The 27,445-nt window shown below is 46.4% G+C and overlaps 2 protein-coding genes across 5 annotated transcripts in view; one reads left to right on the top strand and one right to left on the bottom strand.

The window, feature by feature from the left end:
* The first annotated feature begins 1,324 nt into the window (after positions 1–1,324).
* The window catches only part of LOC125448987 (zinc finger protein ZFP2-like), an 80,546-nt gene continuing 54,425 nt past the window's right edge, over positions 1,325–27,445 (top strand). Inside the window, exons 1-5 of the mRNA XM_059641837.1 lie at positions 1,325–1,544; positions 2,121–2,212; positions 3,823–5,163; positions 6,043–6,105; positions 6,753–6,803. Of these exons, the coding sequence (XP_059497820.1) occupies positions 3,959–5,163; positions 6,043–6,105; positions 6,753–6,803 (1,319 nt within the window). The 5' untranslated portion in view covers positions 1,325–1,544; positions 2,121–2,212; positions 3,823–3,958. The remainder of the gene's footprint in view (positions 1,545–2,120; positions 2,213–3,822; positions 5,164–6,042; positions 6,106–6,752; positions 6,804–27,445) is intronic.
* On the bottom strand, positions 11,813–17,629 carry LOC125448993 (gastrula zinc finger protein XlCGF49.1-like). Of its 4 annotated transcripts, none has more exons than XM_048524530.2 (3): positions 17,404–17,629; positions 16,758–16,845; positions 11,813–12,786 (listed from the first exon to the last, which is right to left on the bottom strand). In XM_048524530.2, the coding sequence occupies exon 3, from the start codon at positions 12,675–12,677 to the stop codon at positions 12,006–12,008; it is 672 nt and encodes a 223-aa protein (XP_048380487.2). In that variant the 5' UTR covers positions 12,678–12,786; positions 16,758–16,845; positions 17,404–17,629; the 3' UTR covers positions 11,813–12,005. The 4 variants fall into 4 exon arrangements, with proteins under 4 accessions (XP_048380487.2, XP_048380490.2, XP_048380488.2 ...); XM_048524533.2 differs by lacking the exon at positions 17,404–17,629 and adding an exon at positions 17,291–17,380; XM_048524531.2 differs by lacking the exon at positions 17,404–17,629 and adding an exon at positions 16,952–17,176.

Raw genomic sequence — 27,445 nt, 5'->3', positions numbered from 1 at the left:
GCTGATTTGGATAGCATGTAGGATGCACAGAATGGAGTATTCTGCATCGTAACAATGGCTCAGATGAGAGCAGGGGCAATATCATTGCAAGAGTTTCTAGTTCAGATAGTATTAGTATAATTTATTTTCTGACAATATTATTTGACACTTCAGCTCCATTCTCCATCCCACAAGAGAAAACAAATTGAACAGAATCATCCAGAAGCAGCAAGATGGCTCAGTGGTTAGTGCTGTTGTCTCACAGAGGAAAGGACTGGAGTTTGATTCAAGCCTCAGGAGAATGTCTGTGTAGACTTTGCACATTCTCCCATTAACTGTGTGGGTTTTCTGTGGGTGTTCTGGTTTCTTCTCATGGCCCAAAGGTACACAAGTTAGGTGGGTTGTTTAACTGCCCATATTGTCCAAGGATATGCAAGCTACATGGATTAGCCAAGGGAATTACGGAGTTATCGGGTAGTGGGGTTGGTCTGTAAATTGGGAGAGTGGAATGTGCAGTGGGCATCCCTTGTACCCCTGTTGCTGAAGGTAAGCTTGCAGATGCAAATGATATGTTGGCCTCCATTACAAGAGGTTTTGAGTTCAGGAGCAGGGATGTGTTGTTGCAGTTGCACAGGGCCTGGGTGACACTGCACCGAGAACATTGTGAGCAGTTTTGTCTCCTTTTCTGAGGAAGGATGTTCTTGCTCTTGAGGGACTGCAGTGAAGGATTAGCAGGCTGATTGTGGGGATGGCGGGACTGACATTTGAGGAGTGATTGACTAGGTTGTGCCCGTTTTCACTAGAGTTCAGACAAATGAGGGGGGATTTCGTAGAGACCTATATATTTCTAACAGGACTGGACACAGTTGACGCAGGGAGGATGTTCCCAATGGTGGGTGTGTCCAGAACCAGGGGTCACAGCATGAGGGTTCCGGGTAGACGATTTAGGACGGAGTTGAGAAGATATTTCTTGACCCAAAGAGTGGTGAGCCTGTGGAATTCATTACCACAGAAGGTAATTGATGCCAAAACATTGAACATTCTGAGGAGGCAGCTAGATATAGCACTTGGGTGAATGGTATCAAAGGTCACAGGGAGAAAGGCTGTTCAGTTGGACAATCAGCCATCGTTGTGAAGAATGGCAGAGCAAAAGGGTCGAATAGCCTCCTCTTGTTCCTATCTTCTATGCCAGAGTGGGAAAGCTCTTCAGAGGGCCAGTGTAGGTTCGATGGGCTGAATGGCCTACTTCCACACTGGTAGGGATTCTATCCCAGCATTTCATAGGGACAAACGTACCCACAATTCCACGGGTGCTGAACGCATAGCCACAAGCTGGCAAGTAGTGCGCCGGCGCAGAGTCGACTGTAACTGGACGATTCGCGGATGGAGCGAAGGCTATAGGCAGCTACGAAAGCATTGGCAATGCGGCAGGAAGAAGGAACCAATTAATCGTGCGAATGGACTGAGAGACTTCGTGAAGATCTTGTGTAAGCCGCAAATCCCGAATAAAATAACCCCGCACCGCCGTTTGCACCGAATGAACGACGGCTCCAGGCTTCCTCCAGGTATCAGGGCCCTTCGGGGGAGTTGCCATCTTTATTGGGGGCACTGCGCTACAGCACGCATGCGCGCCTGCCATCTTTGTAAAGGGAAATGTTTGGAAACGACTGGGAAGAGTTTGCTGGGCATTGTTCAGAGTGAAGACAACTTGTCCATCAAGCTGCCTTGACCTTCCGTACCCATGTCTTATTGATGAGGTCGAGCGGCTTCAAAGAAGCAAATCCTGCTCTCCAGATCCCACTACCTCACGGGACTCCCTGACTCAATTTGTTCAAAGATCTGTGGCTCTGCTTAGTCACATGTAGACCCAAAACTCAGGACTCTTCGTACACATCTTCCTCAAATTCACTGACTGCCTGTCACAACGAGCAGCAGAGTGCAGCAGGGAGCCTGCACAGCCATCAGGGTCGGGGGGAAGGGATTTCTATATTGCACTAACAGTGAAGGATTTTGAAAAGTCCTTTTACGGGTTGTTAAACGGGGAGGACATAAGTACTGCAAATTCAAACCAACAGAAGTCTTTTTGTTTTGAACGTCTAGTCTGCACAGGCAACGATGATATTTGTAAACTTCTTCCACAGGATGTTAGAAGAGGATTCATGTTTTTTATTGGATACAAAGATTCATCAGACCTTGGTTTTATCTATCTTGGATTGTAAGCATTAAGTTCCAGGTCAGTACCAGTCACTGCATTAAATTTCTTCTGCACATTTTCTCTGTATGGTATTGGCAAAAATCTGGAATCTGTGACACATCAACTTTGATTCTGAACATTTCTTCATAGAAAGAGGAGCAGGTTAGTGCCCCCCCCCCCCCCCGACCCCGCCGCTGTCATTCTATTCTAACACTTCATTGTCTTTTACTAACCCTTCCTCATAACCTGTATTTATTTTATTCATTCACAGAATATGACATTAATTCTTCATTCTTAATGGAAAACCACAATACTGTGGGTCAGGAGTCAGATATAGGCCAGAGCTGGTAATGACAGTTTCCTTCCCTCAAGAGCATTACTGAACTGGATGAATTTTTCCTGATAATCAGGGATCATTAAACATTTAATTCCAGATTTTTATTGAATTCAAATTCTGTCATCTGCCTTGGCAGGATTCAAGTCTGGGTCTCTGGATTGATAATTTAATGATAATATCACTGCACCATCACCTCCCACACTTGTGATCAGAAATTTGATCATTTCCATGTTAAACATGCTCAAAGACAGAGATTCCACAGCCTCCTGTGGTAGAAAATTCCAAACATTCACAACCCTCTGGGTAAAAGAAATTCTCCTCATTGCAGAGCTATGTGGCACTTCTAATATTGTGGCCCCTCAATGTAGACTGTCTAGCAAGGGTACATGTCTTACTTGCATTCACATCTTTCTCTTTAAATATTTTTGTAAGTTTCAGTGAGATCACCTGTTATTCTTTGAAACTGTAGCGAATACAGTCCCAGTTTATCCACTCAGCCCTCTGAGGATACCCCCACCATCCCTGGAACAAGTCTAGTGAACCTTTGTTTCACTTCATCTTTACTGACAGACCAAAAGGAGACCAAAACTGCACGTGGTACTCCAGGCTGTGCTGTAACCAAGCTTCTGTACGATTGGACTAAGGCTTCACTGCTGTACTCAAAACCTGTTGCAAGAAATGCAATCATTCCAGTAGCCTCCGTAATAGCCTGCTGCCTCTGCATGTTAACCTACAGTGACTTATCATCAAGGATACCTAGGTCCCTTTGTACATCTATACTTTCTAACTTCTTACCATTTAAGAAACGATGTGCACGACTAAAATGGAAACTTCAAGACTATAGATGTGCACTTGCGATGCCAAAGTGTGTAAGGTAGTGGGTCAATGGAATTAGAATAGTTAGGTGCTTGCTTTTGAATAGCTCAGAATTGATGACCTGAGGGATCTTTTTTCTATGTTGTAGATCTCTATTACTCTATGATAATATGTTTTTCCACGTTATATTCCATCCGCCATGTTCTAGTCCATTTGCAAGTCTGTCCAAATCCTCCTGAAATTGCTTTACATCTTCACAACACACATGCCCCACTTAATTTTGTATCATCACAAAATGGAACTTTTACATTTGATCCCCACCTCCAAATTATTGATATATATTGTTAATAGCTGGAGCCTAAGTACTGATCCTTGCAGTATCCCACTAGTCACAGCCTGCCAATGCGAGAAGACCATTTGTTCCTACTTTCTGTTTTCTGTTAGCCAATCATTAATCAAATCTACTTTTGTGTTTTTGGGCTCTCTCTCAATCCAGATTTTCTGTTTAGAATAAACTTCACAGAGGCTTAGAAGAGGAGGATTTGTAATTAGGAAACAGAAGCAAAACATCAGATCAGGATCTGTCAGAAGTGCCCAGTTTCTGGCAACCTGAATATCATCACATTTTGAACATGGAAGGAAACAGCACTTTTCCTAGTGGAGAGACACTGTACACACATTCTGTTTGCCACCAGGATCTCAGTCAGTCGTCTGGCGTGTTGGAACATAAATACGGTCAGAAAGAGGAGAAACCATGGAAGTGTGGGGACTGTGGGAAGGGATTCAGATCCCCATCAGAGCTGGAGGTGCATCGGCGCATTCACACTGGAGAGAGGCCGTTCACCTGCTCTAGGTGTGGGAAGAGATTCACTCAGTTATCCCACCTGCTGACCCACCAGAGAGTTCACACTGGGGAGAGGCCATTCACCTGCACCGAGTGTAGGAAGGCATTCACTCAGCTATCCCACCTGCTGAAACACCGGCTCGTTCACACTGACAAGAGACCTTTTAAATGCCCAGACTGTGGGAAGTGTTATAAAAGTTCCGATAAACTAATGTCCCATCAACGTGTTCACACTGACGAGAGACTGTTTAGGTGCTCCCAGTGTGGGACTGGTTTCAGGCGATCCTCTCACCTGACTGCACACCAGCGGGTTCACACCGGGGAGAGGCCATTCACCTGCTCTGTGTGTGGGAAGGGATTCACTCAGTCAACCCACCTGCTGAGACACCATCGCATTCACACCGGGGAGAGACCGTTTAATTGCCTCGACTGTGGGATGTGCTTTACAAGTTCCGAGGAACTGATGTCCCATCAACTTGTTCACACAGATGAGAGACCGTTTATGTGTTCTCACTGTGGGGCTGGATTCAAAAAATCATTCCAACTCACTGTGCACCAGCGGATCCACTCTGGGGAGAGGCCGTTCACCTGCTCCGAGTGTGGGAAAGGATTCACTCGATCATTCCACCTACTAAGACACCAGCAAGTTCACACCGGAGAGAAACCTTTTAAATGCCTGAACTGCGGGAAATGTTTTAAAAGTTCTGGGGAACTAATCTGCCATCAACGTGTTCACACCAATGAGAGACCGTTCAGATGCTCTCACTGTGGAACTGGATTCAGGTTATCATCTCATCTCACTGTACACCAGCGAATTCACACTGGAGAGAGACCATTCACCTGCTCTGTGTGTGGGAAGAGATTCACTCAGTCATCTAACCTTCTGGCACACCAGAGAACACACACTGGGGAGAAGCCTTTCACCTGCTCGGTGTGTGGGAAGAGATTTGCTCAGTCGTCCAACCTGCTGGCACACCAGCGGATTCACAACTAACCACAGTGATTGGAATTTGATATTATGCTCATGTGGACCTGTTTCTGTTGGTGTTAATAATCTAGAGCCCAGTTATATGTGTTAAAGTGCTTGCTGAAGGTCAAATAAATCAGACATATATTGTATACATTGTGTTTTGAGCTTTTTTAATATCTTTAACACAAAAAAAGTTAACTTCTTCTGAAGAATTCTCCCTCTCTCTTCTTCCGTTTGCTTCACCTCAGAGTTTCTTTGTCACTAAGATTGAGACAATCTAATCGTCTGCTTCTGCTGTTTCCCACCCTTCCCCTAGTCTGTCAAGCAAAACTTCTTCCAAGTTCCTTAATGTGAAAGCTGTGAAATCATTGTTTCTCCAGTTCCCCTCTCGCGCCGCCTCATTCCTTGTCAGGGCTCACCTTGTTCATAAGATCCACCTCCTCATCCCTCAGTCTTGTTTCTGAACAACAGTGAGCTACTGACAGCATCTATCAAACTGTCCCAGATATTGGTCATGGTTTCCTCTCTTCAAAGACTGTCCCACTTCCCTTTCACTCTGCTGCTATTAACACATCCTCAAAAAAGAAGCCACTTGGCTCAGCCATCTTTGTATCCCATCTTGAACCTGTCCTTCTTCACTGACAGTGAATCTGCATCCATTGTTCCCAGAATTCTATCTTTCAATTCCTCCGATCAATTTCCTCCCCATCACACACTCAAACTCTTGTCAAAGCAACCAGTGACGCCCTGTGTAGCTATGATGAAAGTAAGCTATCACTCCTCAGCCTTCTCGTCCTGGCTGAAGCCTTTCACCACACAATTCACCTGCAGCCCCTCTTCACTATTGTCCTGCTGAGTGGGCATATGCTCTTCTGCTTCATTGCTGACCTGTCACATTACAGCCAGAGTATCAACTTCAGTGCCTTCCCTTCCTTTTTCCACACTGTTACTCCTGGTATCCCAGAGTATCTATCCTTGGCCTCCTCCTAATCCACATTCTGCTGATCAAGGTCATCATGCGAAAACAGCGTCAGATTTCACTTTGGATGATGGCACTAACACCTCTCGCAATTCTTCCACTGTTACTAAAGTCTCAGAGTGCTTCTCCCACATCCAGGACTAGACTTGCAGAATTCCCTCCAACCCAAACTTGTGGAGGCAGAAGCCGTTGATTCTGGCCCTTGTTCCAACGTCTGCTTCTCAGCTACTTATCCTTGTTTCTGCAAGTGTTTGTCACTAAACCAGTCTTTTCACAGCCTGGACATATAATCGACCCCAAGACCTTTCAAGTGTGTAGTCTAGGTTATTGAATGTACTCAAGGCTGAGTTAGGCAGATGTTTGGTCTATGAGGGAGTCCAGGGTTATAGGGCAGATAGGAAAGTGGATTGAGGACATAACTCAATCGGCCATGATGTTATTGAAGGGCGGCGCAGACTCAAGGGGCTGCTCGATCCACTCTGCTTCTAATTTGGATTCTCTTTTGCTCCAAGTATCCGACGAGTGGGAAATGTCAGTGACGAAATAAATTGCCCAGTCAGAGAGAATGCTGAGTGAACTGCCACAGCCTATTTTTTTTAAAACTGACCCAATGATACCATCCATTTGTTCTAGGATAGCCCAGTACCAGCAGAAGGGAGAAATGGGCAGCTCAGTGACTTCAGGGTAAGTGCAGTGAGTTATGAGAGAAGACAGTAGACTCATATTTTTACATCAGCTTCTGTGCTTGGTGAGTGGGAAGTGGGTTCCCAGGTCAGGAGTGCCCAAGGTACAGTCACGTTAGGGCTGCCTGTGATCAGGAACAGTCAAGCAGGGTGTGTGATCCATGAGTTAGTCAAGGGACTGGTGTGTGACTGGTGGGGTCAGTTACTGTGTTTAATTGAGTTGTCCTATTTGAACACGTATTAATCAGTCTACGCTTTCTTCGTAAACACACAGTTCAGTCTTGCCTGTCACATCATATTCTCTGCTCCGGTCTTAGATCTGAGACATTCACAGATATTCCTATGCAGCATTCCGCCGGACCTCGCCATGCAATTCCTATGCGTTTCTGTTGGTCAGGACTTGCAGGCTCATGATGCGTACCTCCTGATGTATTGGAGACAGGAAAATTTGGATTTGTGCCAGTGAACACGGTGAAACGGATTATTAACATTTAAGATGGATAAACATGATGGGTCTCCGCGTACATAACGAGTTCTGAGAGGGCACGATGCTGGGCTATTCTCACAGATTACCTGATCCACACTACTTTAACCACCAGAGGCACTGTTGTGCCATCTAATGGCTTTCGTGCTCTGCACTACTTTCACCACCAGGGGTGCTGCTGTGTCATTTCACAGGTTGGCTCGCCCGTGCAACATTGATCATGAATTGGCTTGAGATAACTCACACCAAAGACAAATTTCTGCTGTAAAATACCATCTGTTAGTAGCACACAAATAGCCAGTGCCAGCAAGTATGGCACTGAGCTTGAACATGACAGGGACAATGCAGTGAAACAAGCAACTTATTGTGGCACACAAAGCAGTGCCTGATGGACATTCCTCACTAAAAACAACTGACAAATGGCAACGTTTTCATGCTGCATCTCTTTTAGCTTCTGTCCACAACTTCCTCCATCTTCCTGTTTGGCTTTTGGGTCATTATATTGCTTGTCATAAACCAAGACAGACCCTAATCCCAAACTTTACTTGAAATGTGGGAGCAGGTATCTAAGATGCAAGGCATTGAGAAATGAAGTATTTTCAGATGACAAGTTAAAGAGACATGAGGACATGATCACTCTTGATCTCCCATTCCAGAAATGTGCACCATGCCCATTATTCGCAGAGGGGGAGTCTTCCTCCACTCTTGTGTACATTACTGGACTGTGAAATTGTGCTGGTTTTTGCATTGGCTTTCAATGTGAAGAAAGTGGAGCTGCAGTAATTTCATGCTGCACAGCACCTGTACCATAGGACAGTACAGAACAGGCTGTGGAACAGTTGTTTGGATGTGCTGAGCTGCAGTGAAGGGTTTGCACTGTTTAAACTTTCACTCAGTTAGTTTGATTCCGAATAGGGTACCAGAAATGGCAAGAACACATTCTGCTGAATCCAGTCATCGTCTTGTCTTTAAAATGGAGGGAAACAAATATTGATGTTTTGAAAACAGTTCACGTTACAGAAGAAGATGCACGAGAGGTCTTATCCTGTATAAAGGTGGATAAATCTCTGGGACCTAATCTAGTATGTCCCAGCTGTTGTGGGAAGTTATGGAAGAAACTGTGGGGCCCTTTGCAGAAAAAAGGCGAGGCAAGGAATGATTGGGGCGCATCAGCATGGTTTCGTGCACAGGAAATCATGTCTGACTAACTTGAGTGAGTTTGTTGAGGATGTAACCAATAAGGTTGATAAGGGCAGAGTGGTAGACATTGTTTACTTGGACTTGTTTGTAAAGCTTTTGACAATGTTCCACATGATAGACTAATTAGTAAAGTTAGATCACATGGGATTTAGGGTGAGCTCACCAATTCAAGACAAAATTGGCTTAACAGCAGGAATCAGAGAATGGCGGTGAAGTGATTTTTTTGGACTGGAGGCCTGTTACCAGTGGTGTTCTGCAAGGATCAATGCTGGGTCTACTTTTGTTTGTCATTTATATTCTCATCTAAATCACTTATTTAAAAAGGCATGGTTAGTAAGTTTGCAGATGTCACCAGAACTGGTGATGTATTGGACAGTGAAGAAGGTGATCCAAGATTGCAAAGAGATCTTGATCGATTGGGTCAATGGGCTGAGGAAATGGCGTATGGAGTTTAATTTGGATCAATGCAGGGTATTGCATTTCGGTAAAAGAAACAAGGGCAGGACTTATACAATTAGAAGTCGGGCTTTTCATCATATTGTAGAACAAAGAAACCTAGGATTGCAGGTGCATAATTCTTTGCAGTTGTCATCACATGTAGACGGGGTGGCTAAAAAGGAATTTAGCATGCTTGCCTTCATTGCTCAGGCCTTTGTGTGTAGAAATTGGGAGGTCATGTTGAAGTTGTACAGGATGTTGGTGGGGCCTCTTCTGGAGTAGTGTGTCCAGCTCTGGTCACCCATATAACAGGCAGGATATTATTAAGCCGGAGAGGGTTCAGGAAAGATTTTCCAGGATGTTGTCACAAAAGCGAGTCCACTACCTACTGGTTACCAGGGACAGTGCAGTGAGGACGTAATTGCCATCTTAAAGCTCTCAGTTGATAGTGTAACAGAAAGGACATCCACTAGCTTCACCAAACTGATCATTTGCCAGATTTCCATCTGCTAATCTCCTACTCAATCAATGCCCATTAATCAATCAACACTTCCTAGAGGAATGGCATTAAATTCTGCCCATTGCCTCTGCTCTCTCTCTGAGGCTGGGTACCAGGCCTTGAAGGGGATCGGATGACATTTTTGATCCCAGGTACAGAGTACTGGAGTGGTTTGCCATTTTATTCTGCAGATATCAAACCAGGAATCCAGCATTTAAAGGATTTCACAAGTTGATAATCTGGACACATTATGACACACTTTCTTTGGTCATAAAATCCTGGAATTGGACTCTTACATGGGTCTTTTGGTTCATAACCACAGCACTAAAAAGACTAGGTCAGAAGCTAGGAATACTGTAGCAAGTAACCTTCCTCCTGGCTCCCCAAAGCAACCCATTTAATTGGCACCACCTCCACAAACATCCCCACACTCCACCATCAAGACTGCAGTGTATACTATCTACAAGATGCACTACAGAAATTCAATAAAGATTTTTACACAGCGTCTTCCAAATCCATGACCACTTCCGTCCAGAAGGATAAGGGCGGCAGAAACATGGGAAGATCACCATCTGTGGCACAGTTTTTCAGTGGTTAGCACTGCTGCCTCACAGCACCAGGGACCTAGGTTTGATTCCACCCTCGGGCAACTGTCTGTGGAGAGTTTGCACATTCTCCCTGTGTCTGCACAGGTTTCCTCCGTGTGCTCCGGTTTCCTCCCACAGTCCAAACATGTGCAGGCTAGGTAGATTGGCCATGCCAAATTGCCCATAGTGTTCAGGGGTGTGTACATTAGGTGGGTTTTAGGGGGATGAGTCTGGGTGGGATGCTCTGAGGGTCGGTATGGACTTGTTGGGCCAATGGGCCCGCTTCCACACTGTAGAGATTCTATGATCTATGTTGCCAGGAATGAAAGGCTTGTATGTTAAGGAGAGGTTCACTAGAGCATAGCACATTGAGGTTTTTAAAATCATAAAGGGCATAGATAATGTGAATGGAAGGTATCTTTTCCCTCAGGTGGTGGATTTCCTGACTGGGGGCATAATTTTAAGATGGGAAGAGAAAGATTTAGAAAGGACATATATGGCAACCTTTTTACAAATGACAATGGTTGATGAATGGAATGAACTTCCAGAGGAAGTGGTGGATACAGGTACAGTTACAGATAAACAACATTCGGATAGGTACATGAATAAGAAATGTTTGGAGGGATATTGTGACAAGCACGAGCAGGTTGGACTAGTTTGGTTTGGGACTATGGTCAGCACAGACTGGTTGGAACAAAGGATCTGTCTCCATACTGTAAGACTGTAGAAGTGTAATGTAAGAGTCAAAAATTTTTGTTGTATTTCATTGGAGTGGGCAATGATAAATGGCTGTGAGTTGAAATTGTGATGTTGGGAAATTTAAAGTGATAGAGAGCTGCAACACAGAAAGCAGTCATTCAGCGAGATGCATTGCTTTGAACAAGTAGTTGTGATTGGTTGATCGGGCATGATATTTGTAGCAATGTAAACAGCAAGAAGTTAAATCTTACCCAATACCGTCCATTGTTTGTCTTGCACCAAAAACTACATATTCTACACATGCAACCTTTCACAACCCTTCTCTTTTTCTTTCACTCTTTCATTCCACCTCTATATTTCGTTATTCTTTCACAGGGTGTGGCTAACACAGACCAGGGCAAGCATTTCCTTGCTCATCCCTCATTGCCCTGAGAAAGTGGAGATGAGCTGCTTTATTTAATCACTGCAGCCCTTATGTTGCAGCCCCTAAATGTCTGCATGTGACATTTGCAGTTCTGGTGTAAAACATCAACGCTGACTTGACTGGTTCAGGTTTTTTTTAAAAAGATGTGTGGAGAAATCTGCATTGACTGAGACCAGGAATCAAACCCAGGCAATGACAATAAAAGTACCAAATCTAGTCTCTAGAGGACAGGGAATCTGCCTCTAAACTCTCACATTTGGCTTGTCCACCTCACCTTTCCCGTTTCTATTTCCATTGTTCTCACCAGAGACAAGTTTCTCTGACAAAATGACATGTTTAAGTAGAACACAAGCAACTCCTTCAGCTAAATGACACGCATTGATTTGAGCTGAAACGTGATACTGACACTTCCCTCCCTTAGGACAGTTCCTAAAGCCCACAGACTTTGCTCAAGTTTCTTCTCACTTTCCTACATATGTCTTGGTGTCATGCATTGTTATACAATGCCCTAGGAACTTTGAAACATTTCATGAGGCTGAAGGGGCTAAATAAATAGGAATTATTGTCAGACAAAGGTAGAAACACAAATCTCCTCTTGCAATTTTTCACACAAATCCTTTTTCTCTAACATTTTATTTTGAACCTGCACAATTAAAGTGACCAACATTTCAGACTGTCAAAAAGGAACAAACATGTTTAATAAGTCGAAAAGATGCAACACACAGTAATGAGCACAAAATTGAAGTAATGAATGTTCTGCAAAGTATTGACAGGTATAACTGAGCTGGAGTTTAATAACACAGGCAGAAACAAACACTAACGTAAACAGTTCAATTCTGGATGTGATTCATAGTAAAGTCCCATCACTGTCATTACTCATGGACTCGTTGGTGTCTCAGCAGGGCAGTCGAACAAGTGAATTTCTTGCCGCACTCAAAGCAAGTGAACAGTCCCTCCCCAGTGTGAATGCGCTGGTGTATCAGCAGAGTGGATGACTGAGTGAATGCCTTCCCACACACAGAGCAGGTGAACGGTCTCTCCCCAGTGTGAATTCGCTGGTGTTTAGTGAGGCCAGACAATTGCCGGAACTCGTTCCCGCAGTGACAGCATCTGAATGGCTTCTCGTCAGAGTGAATACGCTGATGGCGCATCAAATCACCAGAACATTTAAAGCATTTCCCACAGTTCGGGCACTTAAAAGGTCTCTCCCCAGTGTGGACACGCTGGTGTCTCAGCAGGGTGGATGACTCTGTAAATCCCTTTCCACACGTGGAGCAGGTGAATGGCCTTTCCCCAGTGTGAACTCGCTGGTGTTTTAGAAGGTCCGATGATTGAGTGAATCGCTTCCCACAGTCTGCACAAACGAATGGCCTCTCCTCGGTGTGACTGTGTTGATGCATTTCCAGCTCAGACCGGGATCTGAATCCCTTCTCATAGTCCCCGTACCTCTCTCCATTCTGACTGCATTTATGTTCTGACAGGCCAGACGATTGGCTGAAGCCTTGTCCACACATACAACAAATGTATAGATTCTCCCCATCCATGTCCAAACTCCAGTGACCATAAAGTTATCATAAATGGGGTGAGGCTCTCAGAATCTGATTTATTGACTGGCTTCCAGTTCCTGGCTGCAAATCGTGTCCATCCAATACCCTGTGAAACCAATTTAAAACAGACAAAAAGTGTGAGAATTAACATACATGAACACAAGGGGAAGTAGTGAAATGGAGCTGAATGAATCTGGTAATTTGTGGCGCCGGCACGAAGCAAGAAATGATCGGCGATAATGCTGGAATGTCATACAAACTCAACTGGTTCATTATTGTCGCTCTGCAAAGAAAAACTGCTTCCTGGTCTTGACTGATCGAAGACTCTGTCCTTTATATAAAGACAGAGATAGAAGGACAGAGGTGGGAGATACACGTGTGGAATTCCTTTTGCTACCTCTAAACTATCCAAACACACTCCTGACCAACAACCAACATTCAAACTCACTGTAAACATTAGGTCATTCAAAACTCTACAGTCCACATGTTTATTCACACCAAATCTCGTTCACCCATCGCCCATGTTCACTAACTGGAAAAAAACACATTTTTGGGTCAAGACCATGAAAATTTTACAATTTCCATCCTTGTTCTCAAGTCTCTTGTGATATTGTGACTCCCAAACTTAGTAACCTCCTCCAGAATCAGATCTAGCCTCATTCTGTGAAGTTCTCTAGCCTCGAAAGCCTCCCAATCGCTGTAATCTCCTCCAGCCCCACCACTCTCCTTATGTCTTGGGTCTCCCTCAAACTGACGACCTCAGGATGTTTGCACTCCTCGACTTCTGGCTTCCTGTGCATTCCTGATTTCATCTGTACAAACTTTGGGAGCTGTGCATCTACCTTTCAAGCCCATAATCTCTGAATTTCCTCCCTAACCCTCAGTCTCTCAACCTCACTTTTCAATTTTAGTGTCCCCCTCAACACCTATCAATTTGGTCACGTGCCTTAATGTTTCCTTCTGTGTCATGGTGTCCACTGTTTTTCTGATATTTTTGTAAAACATCCTGGGTTGTTCCCTTACAAAATGAAAATTGTTGCTGTTGATTTGGACATATATCATTATTCCTTCACCGTCCCTGACTGAATGATCTGCAGATCCTTACTTAGCAGCATCACGGGAGAGTCATAACCGCACAGTGGTTCAAGAAGGTCAAACAAAATCTTTGCCACTGCAAACTGGGGATTGATAATGGTTAGTGATACCTAAACAATTGTCCTTGTAGAGGTCACAGTCTTGTGTCAGTCAAGACCAGGAGCAGTTTCCCTTCGCTGAGTGACAGTAACGAACCAATCGAGTTAGTGCCACATCCCAGCATTATCCGTGATACCTGCTTTTTTTTCTTATAAATCAATGCAAAATATATTCTACAGAAATACTTGTTCCTGAAGCTGGTAAGTCAGCAGCACACTGTCAAGGGATAGAAACATCAGTTAGGCAAAGTCAGCAGAAGTAATAGTAAAATACTAAATGGAGGAGAAATGCACCCATTATTAGAGACAAAAGTAAACACGGTGATTAGGGTGGGAGGGCAGATGTGAAACAAGAGCAGTGAGTGGACTTGGATTCCACAGTAAAGGTGATACACAAGCCTCAGAGCAAATGGAACCAGATAACAGAGGATGGCACTAGCAGCTCAAAATTGTAGATTTTCTTTTAAAACACTCTCACTGTTTTAGTGTAGAATCTCTTGCTGTAGTCTGCAGCTGCAAAGATAACAGAAACACTGGAGGCAGAAAAATCTCACATCAAGGAAATCCCCAGGGAATGGCTGATGTCACCATGGAATTGTCAATGCATGATGACATTATACAGGAATAAAGCAAATCTGGGTCTGTGCAAACCAGAGATCACCACACATTGTGCAGGATGGGAGGCTGTGATTTTATGGTAATATCCGACAAAGCAGTTAAAGAAAAGCTGTTCCCAAAACCAGATTGTAACAAGTTTATACAACTTGTACAATTTGGGCAAGAAGCGAAGCCAGAAAGAGAAATGCTGCAAGTGGTAATGACCTAGAATTCAATGCTTACACTAAAAGGCCACTGATACCCAGGTCCAGATAAATAGAGTGATTATATTAGACTTTTGATGTAACATTTGGCATGTGGTTCCCATCTGTACAACTACTTGGAATATCCTATTAAAAAAAGTTGCCAAAGTTATTCATTGAGAGTCCAGGACAGCAATCAGAAGAAACAAACATTTCTCTTGATTTCTATTTGTTGTCCCTTCCAACACCACCCCCCAACCCCCACCAATTCAGCACCACCCACTCAAACTCCTGCAATCTACACAATATTCCACACGTTATCCAACAAACTACCGTGACTCTCACCAAATCTTGTTCACCCATCACCGTTGTACTCACAAACCTGCAAAGGAAAGGGTGGTAGACTTGCTTGCTGAGCCAGTGTGCTTGATTGGAGATGTTTTAGCACCCTGCTAGGTGATATCTTCGGTGCGCCTCCAGTGAAGTGTTGGTGTTCTGACCCACTTGTTATTTATATCTCTCGGTTTGCTGGGATGGTTCCCACTGGTTTCAGTACACACAGACAGAGAAGGGCACAAATTCGACTGGGACAACACATCCATAATAGCACAAGCCAAACAGAGAAATGCCAGGGTATTCCCGGAGGCCTGGCATTTCAACCGGAATTCCATCAACAAACACATTGAACTGGACCTGATATACAAACCACTGAAAAACAGAACTGCAAGTGGTGGTCCAGCTAACTGAGACATATAAATAACAAGCGGAACAGAACACCAACACTTCACCAGGGGTGCACTGACAATGTTACTTAGCAAGGTGACAAAACATCTTCAATCAAACACACCAGCTCAGTGCGCAAGTCTGCAACCTCATCCACAACCTGAACCACAAATCTTTTTCAAAAACTTTGACCTGCAAAGTTTCCTGGTTAAAACACAGTCATATTTTAAATTTCTCATCCCTGTTTTCCTTCCTGATTGTGATCATCTCTATCTCTGTAGTCTCCTCAAACCACAGGTCCTTCGATCTCTGCAAGTTCTAATTCTGCTGTCAGGCACTGGAAGTGTTAATCACTCCATTCAATTGGTTCCTTACTGTACACCAGGGTTCGGAAACTGCCACCTAGTCTGGACCGATACAAGACTCTGGCTTCCATACAAGGAGTGAGGCAGAGAGAGATGTAGGAAACACAGGCGGTTGATTCCTTTGTTACCTCTAGCCCTAGCTATCCTGATGTGCGCCTGGTTGGCCTCCCACATTCAACCTCCATGAAATCTTCAGGTCTTCCAAAGTTCTGCTGTCCATGTGCTTACTCACACTACATCATGTTCAAGCACAACCCCTATGCTTGCTAACTACAAGTGTCTTCAATTTAAGAGGTTCAAACATTAGAAAATTCTCATCATCACATTCCTTTATGGTTGCAATTCTCCTCATCTTAGTCATCTCTTTCTGCCTCTGAACTTGGAGATTTCTATACTGATCTAATTCTGGCATCATGACCATCCCAGATTTAAACAGATGCTCCAGCCTGAAATGTTGATTTCCCTGCTCCTTGGATGCTATCTGACCTGCTGTGAATTTCCAGCTCCACATTTATTAACTTTAGCTTCCAACTCCAGCAGTCCTTCCTGTCTCCTAATCTAAGTACAAATTGCATTAAATATAATTGAAACAAAGGGGCAAATTGTTCCCACTTGTAAAAGGATTGGGAACCAGAGGATACAGTCCTAACAAGGTTTGCAAATGAAACAAATATGAGAGGAGAGCAAACAATTTCACACTGCAAATATTTAGAATATGGAATCCACTACTGGGACATTTCTAGGACACAGATTCAATTGATGCATTCAAGATAATCTTAGATCATTATTTAAATAGAAACCGCGTTCAGTGTTCAGCTTTGTGGGGTAAAGGTAGGACAATGGCATGAAGTCATAAAGCTCAATCGAAAGCCAGTGTTGACATGATGGGCTGAATGGCCTCCATTGGCACTGTAGCAGTTCTGTGATTGTGAAACTGCTGTTGGTTTAAACGTATCATGACCCCTCATCATCACTGGTTAAGCTGTACCTTTTTACCTGAGAGCATTGTGGGAGCATCTTCAACCTGCGAACTGCAGTTCTTCGGGAAGGTCATTTCCGAGGCCACTGTGGATTTACAAAACCTCTGTGGAGAAATGGAAGAGTTAATGAATTCTGAACAGCATTGTGGTTGAACGTATGCTCAGGACCGAAAGAGATGTCGTTTCCACCACAGGAAAAATAGTCTTAACTGTTCATGATGCTGTAGGTAACGTCGCTGCTAAATTAGCAGCATAGCATCGTCAGGGGAGGGGCAATAATGGAATCGATTAGTAAAACAGACAAATAAGTAACAGTAAAATACTAATGAGAGTTAAAATGCACCGATTATTAGAGACAAGAGGGAGCTAGACAGTGACAGAAAGGTGATCAGGGAGGGAACTAGTGGATGTAATAAATGGATTGACAATGATTGATACGACCATCGCGCATGCGTCATGCTTCAAAGTGCCCCCTATAAATATGGTGATCGCGTAATTCGCCGGGTCCTGGGTGCCCCTAATAAGGATGGTGGACGGTAACCCGAGTACCGTAGACTGTCGGAGCCTTTGAGGTCCCGCAGTGTCGCCCCGCCCGTGCGAGCAAAGAGCAGTAGCTCCGCATTCGGGGCACTGTGCCTTCCGCAACGTGTTTATGTAATCACCTAGTCCCTCCGCCCACAATCATTTTGTTGGGTGCACGTGGAAGAGTCTTTCAGACAATAAGTTCCCGCCCAAAGGAGCCATGTGACTGTGGACGGCTTTACACCAATAGGATCGAGCGAGGCTCGTTGCCCTACAACCATTGGGGGTGAAGGGGGGCGGGGTCCGTGTAAGGACACGTGGCGACGCTGTCTGTGTCTGACTAATTGCGGGAGGTGAGAGAAACGGTTGAGGATGTCGAATTCGCAGCGGAGGTGGGAGGGAAGTTATGGATCGGAAAGTTCCGCAAACGTCGGATTTACCCTGCAAACCTGAATTAGGAAACACCTGCGTTTTTGGCAAACGGAAAACGGCTGTAGGCAGCAAGCCGGGTTGCTGCCGCCATCTTTATTGGGGGAAATGGTTGACGGGCGGGGACATATGCGAACGCCATCTTTATTGGGCAAAAGTTTCGGAGGACCCCGTTCACCGCTGTTGCGTGTATTTGAGTCTCTGCCGTACACCACCCAGAAGCAGTGATAACGGGAACTGCAGATGCTGCGGAATCCAAGATAACAAAGTGTGGAGCTGGATGAACACAGCAGGCCAAGCAGCATCTCGAGCACAGAAGCTGACGTTTCGGGCCTAGACCCTTCATCAGAGAGGGGAATGGGGAGAGGAACTGGAATAAATAGGGAGACGGACCGAAGATGAAGAGAAAAGAAGATAGGTAGAGAGGAGAGAGAGAGAGATAATGGGAACTGCAGATGCTGGAGAATCCAAGACAACAAAATGTGAGGGTGGATGAACACAGCAGGCCAAGCAGCATCTCAGGAGCACAAAAGCTGACATTTCGGGCCTAGACCCTTCATCAGAGAGGGGTGATAAGAGAAGATAGGTAGAGAGGAGAGTACAGGTGGGGAGGTAGGGAGGGGATAGGTCAGTCCAGGAAAGACGGACAGGTCAAGGAGGTGGGATGAGGTTAGTAGGTAGATGGGGGTGCGGCTTGGGGTGGGAGGAAGGGATGGGTGAGAGGAAGAACAGGTTAGGCAGGCAGAGACAGGTTGGACTGGTTTTGGGATGCAGTGGGTGGAGGGGAAGAGCTGGGCTGTTTGTGTGGTGCCTCCCCCTCTCTCCCTATTTATTCCAGAACCCTCACCCCATCCCCCTCTCTGATGAAGGGTCTAGGCCCGAAACGTCAGCTTTTGTGCTCCTGAGATGCTGCTTGGCCTGCTGTGTTCATCCAGCCTCACATTTTGTTATCTTGGTTTTGGGATGCGGTGGGGGAGGGGGAGATTTTGAAGCTGGTGAAGTCCACATTGATACCATTGAGCTGCAGGGTTCCCAAGCGGAATATGAGTTGCTGTTCCTACAACCTTTGGGTGGCATCATTGTGGCACTGCAGGAGGCCCATGATGGACATGTCATCTAAAGAATAGGAGGGGGAGTTGAAATGGTTCGCGACTGGGAGGTGCAGTTGTTCATTGTGAACCGAGCGGAGGTGTTCTGCAAAGCAGTCTGCAAGTCTCCGCTTGGTTTCCCCAATGTAGAGGAAGCCACACTGGGTACAATGGATACAGTATACCACGTTAGCAGATGTGCAGCTGGACCTCTGCTTAATATGGAAAGCCATCTTGGGGCCTGGGATAGGGGTGAGGGAGGTGGTGTGGGGGCAAGTGTAGCACTTCCTGCGGTTGCAGGGGAAGGTGCCAGGTGTGGTGGGGTTGGAGGGCAGTGTGGAGCGAACAAGGGAGTCACGGAGAGAGTGGTTTCTCCGGAAAGCAGACAAGGGTGGGGATGGAAAAATGTCTTGGGTGGTGGGGTCGGATTGTAGATGGCGGAAGTGTCGGAGTATGATGCGTTGTATCCGGAGGTTGGTGGGGTGGTGTGTGAGAACGAGGGGGATCCTGTTTGGGCAGTTATGGCGGGGGCGGGGTGTGAGGGATGTGTTGCAGGTCCTTTGGCTAAACTGGTCCCTGTCCACCAGGATTCCTAAACTGAACTGGTCCACTTAGACTGTGTTTGGCCCATATTCCTTTAAACTTTTCCTATTCATATCCCTGTCCAAATGCCTTTTAAATGTTGTAAATGTAGCAGCTCGTTCAATACACGCACCACCCTCTGTAGAAAGACTTGTCCCTGAGGCCTCTTTTCAATCTTTCCCTCTCAACTTACACCAATGTCCTCCAGTTTTAGAACCCCCCCCCCCACCCCCGACCTAGGGAGAAGACCTTTAGGTATTGATCATTTGTATGCCCCTCATGATCTTATAAACCATTACAAGTGACCCCTGTGCTTCAGGGGGAAAAGGTCACAACCTTTTCAACCTCTTCTTATAACTCAAACCTTCCAGGCCTGGTAACATCCTTTTCAACCCTATTGAACCCTTTCTAGTTTAATGACATCCTTCCTGTATCAGAAAGAACAGATGGTACACAGTACCTAGCAGGGTGACAAAACGTCTGCAACACCAGCTCGGTGAGCAGGTCTACAAACTGGTACACAGTACTCCAAATGTGTCCATACGGATTTCTTACAAGTTATAAGATGACATCCCAGTTCCTCTGCTCGAACTGATGAAGGCAAGAGTGCCACATGCCTTCACCATCCTGTCCAACTGTGATGCCACTTTCAAGGAACTATGTACCTGCGCCCCTAGGTCTCTGTTCGACAACACTCCCCAGGGCCCTACCATTAACTTTATATCCTTGATAACAAAGTGTGGAGCTGGATAAACACAGCAGGATAAGCAGCCTTGTGCTCCTGAGATGCTGCTTGGCCTGCTGTGTTTATCCAGCTCCACACTTTGTTATCTTGGATTCTCCAGCATCTGCAGTTCCCATTATCACTGATACAACTTTATATCCTTTCCTGGTTTGTTACGGAAATGCAACACCTCCCCTTTAGCTAACTTAAACTCCATCTGTCATTCTTTGGCCCACTGGCCAAGTTATTCATCGTCCAGTTGTACTCTTAGCCTTCTTCACTGTCCACTATACCACCAAATTTGGTGTCATCCATCAACAAACTCACCATGCCTCCTATATGCTCATCCAAATTATTTAGAAAATGACGAACAACAGCAGACACACCGCTGGTCACAGACCTCCAACCTGAGAAACAACTGTTCATCCTTACATGAGATGAAATGAGACTAATTGGATACAAAATTGCCTTGAAGGGTAGCAGACAGAGGGTAGTAGGAGTAGTGGAGGAATGTTTTTTCAAACTAAAAGCCTGTGACCAGTGCTGAATCCACTTTTAGTCATTTGTATGTGATTTGCATATGAATCTGAGGTATAGTTAGTAGGTTTACAGATGACATCAAAAGAGATGGTGTAGTGGATAGTGAAGATGATTAGGCTGGCATGCTGTCTCAGTTGTTGGCTCTGCTGCCTCACAGCACCAGAGACCCAGGTTCAATTCCAGCCTTGGGCGACTGTCTTTGTGGAGTTTGCACGTTCTCCATGTCTGTGTGTGTTTGCTCCAGTTTCTTCTCACAGTCCAAAGATTCGCAGGCTATGTGGATTGGCCATACTAAATTGCCCATAGTGTTCAGGGATGTGTAGGTTAGTTGGGTTATAGCGGGATGGGTGTGGGTGGTTGCTCTGAGGGTTGAAGGGCCTGTTTCCACACTGTAGGGATTCTGTATTTATTAAATTACACTTGAAACTATCTCTTTTAGTACTATACTGAATGTCTGATGTTTCATTCACCCTGCTCTGATAAGTTAACCCCTGGAGTTGAGGTATCATTCAGGTCAGTCTGCTCTGTGCTCCCTCTAACATCAGTACCATCTGTTGTTTTTCTGTTGGAGTTACGAGACAGCGAGAAAGAAAAGACTAATCTTTTTCTTTCCATGGTCAAGGGCAGAGGTGATATTCACGTTCTTGTGAACTGAGTGCATCTGACAGATCTTGGTGTGAGGTTTCTTTTCAGCTTTCTGTCTCTAATATGTCTTCAACTGCATACCACATGGTAGACTAGCTAGCAAGTCTATATTACATGGGATCCCAAGGAGAGCCAGACAAGTCAATACAAAAATTGGCTCGACAGCAGAAGAGAGGGTGAGGTTTTAGAATCATACAGCATAAAAACAAGCATTTTGGTCCAACTCATCCATGCCGACCAAACAACCCAATCTGACACAGTTCCATTTACCAGCTTTTTAGCCCATATCCCATCGAAACTCTTTCTTTCTATTCATATACCCATCCAATTGCCTTTTAAATGTTGTGATCCTCCACTTCTCTGGCACATCGTTCCATACACGCACCATCCTCTGCATGAAAATGTTACCCCTTGGGTTCTTTTTAAATCTTTTCACTTAAGCTCGTATGTCTTCTAGTTTTGCCCATGCCCATGCGGGGGAAAAAGATATTGGTTATTCACCCGATCCATGCCTGTCATGATTTTATAAACTTCTACAAGGTCACCACTCCAGGGGGGAAAAAAGCTGCAGTTTATTCAGCTTCTCCCCTAAACTCAAACCCTCCAGTCCCTGTAATATCCTTACAAATATTTTTTGCACCCTCAAGTTTAACACCAACTTTCCTATAGGCGAATCACCAGAATTGTATGCAATTTTCCAAAAGTGGCTTCACCACTGCCTTGTACAACCACAACATGACATCGCAACTCCTATACTCCAATGTACTGACCAAGGAAGGCAATACCTGAGATTCCATTTTCAAGGAACTATGCACCTGCACCCTTAGGTCTACTTGCTTGGCATCACTCCACAGGGCACTATCATTTACTGTACAAGTCTCGTCCTGGCTTGCTTTATCAAAATGTAATACCTTACATTTATCAAAATTAAACTCCAACAGCCACTCCTCTGATGAAGGTCCCGTTGTAATAAATATAGAATCCCTACAATGTGGAAACAGGCCCTTCGGCCCAACAAGTCCAAACCGACCCTCAGAGCAACCATCCACACCCATCCCCCTATAACCCACACATCCCTGAACACTATGGGAAATTTAATATGGCCAGTCCACCTAGCCTGCAAATCTTCAGACTGTGAAAAGAAACCGGAGCACCCAGAGAGAAAACACACAGACAGGGAGAATGTGCAAACTCCACAAAGACGGTCACCTGAGGCTGGAATTGAACCTGGGTCTCTGGTGCTGTGAGATAGCAGTGCTATCCACTGAGACACCATGCCGGCCGAATCATCTTCACTGTCCACTACACCATCTGTTTTGATGTCATCTGCAAACTTACTAACCATACCTCCTATGTTCATATGCATATCACATACAAATGACTGAAAGTGGATTCAGCACTGGTCACAGGCTTTCAGTTTGAAAAAAACACTCCTCCACGACTCCTACTACCCTCTGTCTGCTACCCTTCAAGGCAATTTGGTATCCAATTAGTCTCATTTCATCCCATGTAAGGATAAACAGTTGTTTCTCAGGTTGGAGGTCTGTGACCAGCAGTGTGTGTCTGCTGTTGTTTGTCATTTTCTCTAAATAATTTGGATGAGCATATAGGAGGCATGGTGAGTTTGTTGATGACACCAAATTTGGTGGTATAGTGCACAGTGAAGAAGGTTATCTAAGAGTACAACAGGATGATGATTAACTAGGCCAGTGGGCCAAAGAATGACAGATGGAGTTTAAGTTAGCTAAAGGGGATGTGTTGCATTTCAAAGAACAAAGAAAATTACAGCATGGGAACAGGCCCTTCAGCCCTCCAAGCCTGTGCTGATCAAGATCCTCTGTCTAACCTGTCATCTATTTTCTAAGGGTCTGTGTCCATTTGCTCCCTGCCCATTCATGTACCTGTCGAAATATTCCATAATATAAACCAGGAAAGGATATAAAGTTAATGGTAGGGCCCTGGGGAGTGTTGTCAAACAGAGACCTAGGGGTGCAGGTACATAGTTCCTTGAAAGTGGCATCACAGGTGGACAGGGTGGTGAAGGCATGTGCCTTCATCAGTTCGAGCACAGGAACTGGGATGTCATCTTACAACTTGTAAGAAATCCGTACGGACACATTTGTGTACCAGGTTGTAGACTTGCTCGCCGAGCTGGTGTTGCAGATGTTTTGTCACCCTGCTAGGTACTGTGTACCATCTGTTCTTCCTGATACAGGAAGGTTTGAGTTATAAGGAGAGGGTGAAACGGTTGTGACCTTTTCCCCCTGAAGCATAGGGGTGACTTGTAATGGTTTCTAAAATCATGAGTGGCATACAAATGGTCAATACCCAAAGGTCTTCTCCCCAGGTTGGGGGGGGGGGGGTTCAAATCTGGAGGACATTGGTTTATGGTGAGAGGGAAAGATTTAAAAGAGGCCTCAGGGGCAACTCTTTCTACAGAGGGTGGTGCGTGTATTGAACGAGCTGCTACAGCAAGTGGTGGAGGCGATTATAACATTTAAAAGACATTTGGACAGGGATATGAGTAGGGAAGGTTTAAAGGAATATGGACCAAACACAGGCTAAGGGGGCCAGTTCAGTTTAGGAATCCTGGTTGCCACGGACCAGTTTAGCTGAAGGACCTGCTTCTAGGTGGTGTACGGCTGAGACTCAAATACACGCAGCAGCGGTGAACGGGGTCCTCCGAAACTTACTCCCAATAAAGATGGCGTTCGCATATGTCCCCGCCGTCAACCATTGCCCCCAATGAAGATGGCGGCGGCAACTCCGCCTGCTGCCGACAGCCGTTTGCCGCAAACGCGGGTGTTTCCTAATTCGGGTTCGGAGGGTAAATCCGACGTTTGCAGAACTTTCCGATCCATAAACTTCCTTCCCACCTCCGCTGCGACTTTCACATTCTCAACCGTTTCGCTCACCTCCCGCAATTAGTCAGAGACAGGCAGTATCACCACGTGTCCTCCCTCGGACCCCGCCCCTCTTCACCCCCATTGGTTGGAGGGCCAGGAGCCCCGCTCGATCCTATTGGTGTGAGGCCGCCCACAGTCACATGGCTCCTTTGGGCGGGAACTTATTTGTTGCTTTCCTTTCCGGACGTACCTTGTTCTATACATAGAGGGGAACGAGTAGATATACTTCGAAAATTGGCTCACAAACAGAAACCATGGAGTAGGAATAAAAGGTCTTTTTCCGACTAGTAGGATATCATGAGTGGGTCAGTGCTGGAGCCTCAACTGTTTACAATTTCTATCAATGATGTGGACAGAAGGACTCCAGGTATGGTGGTTAAATTTACTGTGACACAAAGACAGGTGGAAAAGGGAGTCACGAAGAGGATATAAGGAACTTATAAAGGTTAAGTGAGCGAGCAAGGATCTGCTAAATGGAGTGTAAGCTGGACAAGTACAAAATTGTCCATGGTAATAAAATGTGAGGCTGGACGAACACAGCAGGCCAAGCAGCATCTCAGGAGCACAAAAGCTGACGTTTCGGGCCTAGACCCTTCATCAGAGAGGGGGATGGGGGGGAGGGAACTGGAATAAATAGGGAGAGAGGGGGAGGCGGACCGAAGATGGAGAGTAAAGAAGATAGGTGGAGAGAGTGTAGGTGGGGAGGTAGGGAGGGGATAGGTCAGTCCAGGGAAGACGGACAGGTCAAGGAGGTGGGATGAGGTTAGTAGGTAGCGGGGGGTGCGGCTTGGGGTGGGAGGAAGGGATGGGTGAGAGGAAGAACCGGTTAGGGAGGCAGAGACAGGTTGGACTGGTTTTGGGATGCAATGGGTGGGGGGGAAGAGCTGGGCTGGTTGTGTGGTGCACTGGGGGGAGGGGACGAACTGGGCTGGTTGAGGGATGCAGTCGGGGAAGGGGAGATTTTGAAGCTGGTGAAGTCCACCTATCTGGACTCCATTTTCTCCCCTTTGGTCCAGGAACTCCCCACCTACGTCCGTGACACCACCCACGCCCTCCACCTCCTCCAGGACTTCCAATTCCCTGGCCCCCAACACCTCATATTCACCATGGACGTCCAGTCCCTGTACACCTGCATTCCGCATGGAGATGGCCTCAAGGCCCTCCGCTTCTTCCTGTCCCGCAGGCCCGACCAGTCCCCCTCCACTGACACTCTCATCCGCCTAGCTGAACTCGTCCTCACACTCAACAACTTCTCTTTTGACTCCTCCCACTTCCTACAGACTAAGGGGGTGGCCATGAGCACCCGCATGGGCCCCAGCTATGCCTGCCTCTTTGTAGGTTACGTGGAACAGTCCCTCTTCCGCACCTACACAGGCCCCAAACCCCACCTCTTCCTCCGGTACATTGATGACTGTATCGGCGCCGCCTCTTGCTCCCCAGAGGAGCTCGAACAGTTCATCCACTTCACCAACACCTTCCACCCCAACCTCCAGTTCACCTGGGCCATCTCCAGCACATCCCTCACCTTCCTGGACCTCTCAGTCTCCATCTCAGGCAACCAGCTTGTAACTGATGTCCATTTCAAGCCCACCGACTCCCACAGCTACCTAGAATACACCTCATCCCACCCACCCTCCTGCAAAAATTCCATCCCCTATTCCCAATTCCTCCGCCTCCGCCGCATCTGCTCCCACGACAAGACATTCCACTCCCGCACATCCCAGATGTCCAAGTTCTTTAAGGACCGCAACTTTCCCCCCACGGTGATCGAGAACGCCCTTGACCGCGTCTCCCGCATTTCCCGCGATACATCCCTCACACCCCGCCCCCGCCACAACCGCCCCAAGAGGATCCCCCTCGTTCTCACACACCACCCTACCAACCTCCGGATACAACGCATTATCGTCCGACACTTCCGCCATTTACAATCCGACCCCACCGCCCAAGACATTTTTCCATCCCCTCCCCTGTCTGCTTTCCGGAGAGACCACTCTCTCCGTGACTCCCTTGTTCGCTCCACACTGCCCTCCAACCCCACCACACCCGGCACCTTCCCCTGCAACCGCAGGAAATGCTACACTTGTCCCCACACCTCCTCCCTCACCCCCATCCCAGGCCCCAAGATGACATTCCACATCAAGCAGAGGTTCACCTGCACATCTGCCAATGTGGTATACTGCATCCACTGTACCCGGTGCGGCTTCCTCTACATTGGGGAAACCAAGCGGAGGCTTGGGGACCGCTTTGCAGAACACCTCCGCTCAGTTCGCAAAAAACAACTGCACCTCCCAGTCGCAAACCATTTCCACTCCCCCTCCCATTCTCTTGATGACATGTCCATCATGGGCCTCCTGCAGTGCCACAATGATGCCACCCGAAGGTTGCAGGAACAGCAACTCATATTCCGCCTGGGAACCCTGCAGCCATATGGTATCCACGTGGACTTCACCAGCTTCAAAATCTCCCCTTCCCCGACTGCATCCCTCAACCAGCCCAGTTCGTCCCCTCCCCCCACTGCACCACACAACCAGCCCAGCTCTTCCCCCCCCACCCATTGCATCCCAAAACCAGTCCAACCTGTCTCTGCCTCCCTAACCGGTTCTTCCTCTCACCCATCCCTTCCTCCCACCCCAAGCCGCACCCCCCGCTACCTACTAACCTCATCCCACCTCCTTGACCTGTCCGTCTTCCCTGGAGTGACCTATCCCCTCCCTACCTCCCCACCTACACTCTCTCCACCTATCTTCTTTACTCTCCATCTTCGGTCCGCCTCCCCCTCTCTCCCTATTTATTCCAGTTCCCTCCCCCCATCCCCCTCTCTGATGAAGGGTCTAGGCCCGAAACGTCAGCTTTTGTGCTCCTGAGATGCTGCTTGGCCTGCTGTGTTCGTCCAGCCTCACATTTTATTACCTTGGAATCTCCAGCATCTGCAGTTCCCATCATCTCTGATACAAAATTGTCCATGTTTGGCAGAAAGAGCAAACAAAACTAAGTGATGAGAGATAACAAAGTGTGGAGCTGGATGAACACAGCAGGCCAAGCAGCATCTCAGGAGCACAAAAGCCGACGTTTCGGGCCTAGACCCTTCATCAGAGAGGGGGAGAGGGAACGGGAATAAATAGGGAGAGAGGGGGAGGCGGACTGAAGATGGAGAGAAAAGAAGATAGGCAGGGAGGGGATAGGTCAGTCCAAGGAAGATGGACAGGTCAAGGAGGCGGGATGAGGTGGTAGGTAGGAAATGGAGGTGCGGCTTGAGGTGGGAGGAAGG

The sequence above is a fragment of the Stegostoma tigrinum genome, chromosome 43 (assembly GCF_030684315.1).
Source record: "Stegostoma tigrinum isolate sSteTig4 chromosome 43, sSteTig4.hap1, whole genome shotgun sequence".
In the NCBI taxonomy this organism is placed as follows: domain Eukaryota; kingdom Metazoa; phylum Chordata; class Chondrichthyes; order Orectolobiformes; family Stegostomatidae; genus Stegostoma; species Stegostoma tigrinum.
This window is presented reverse-complemented; position numbering and strand designations above follow the sequence as displayed.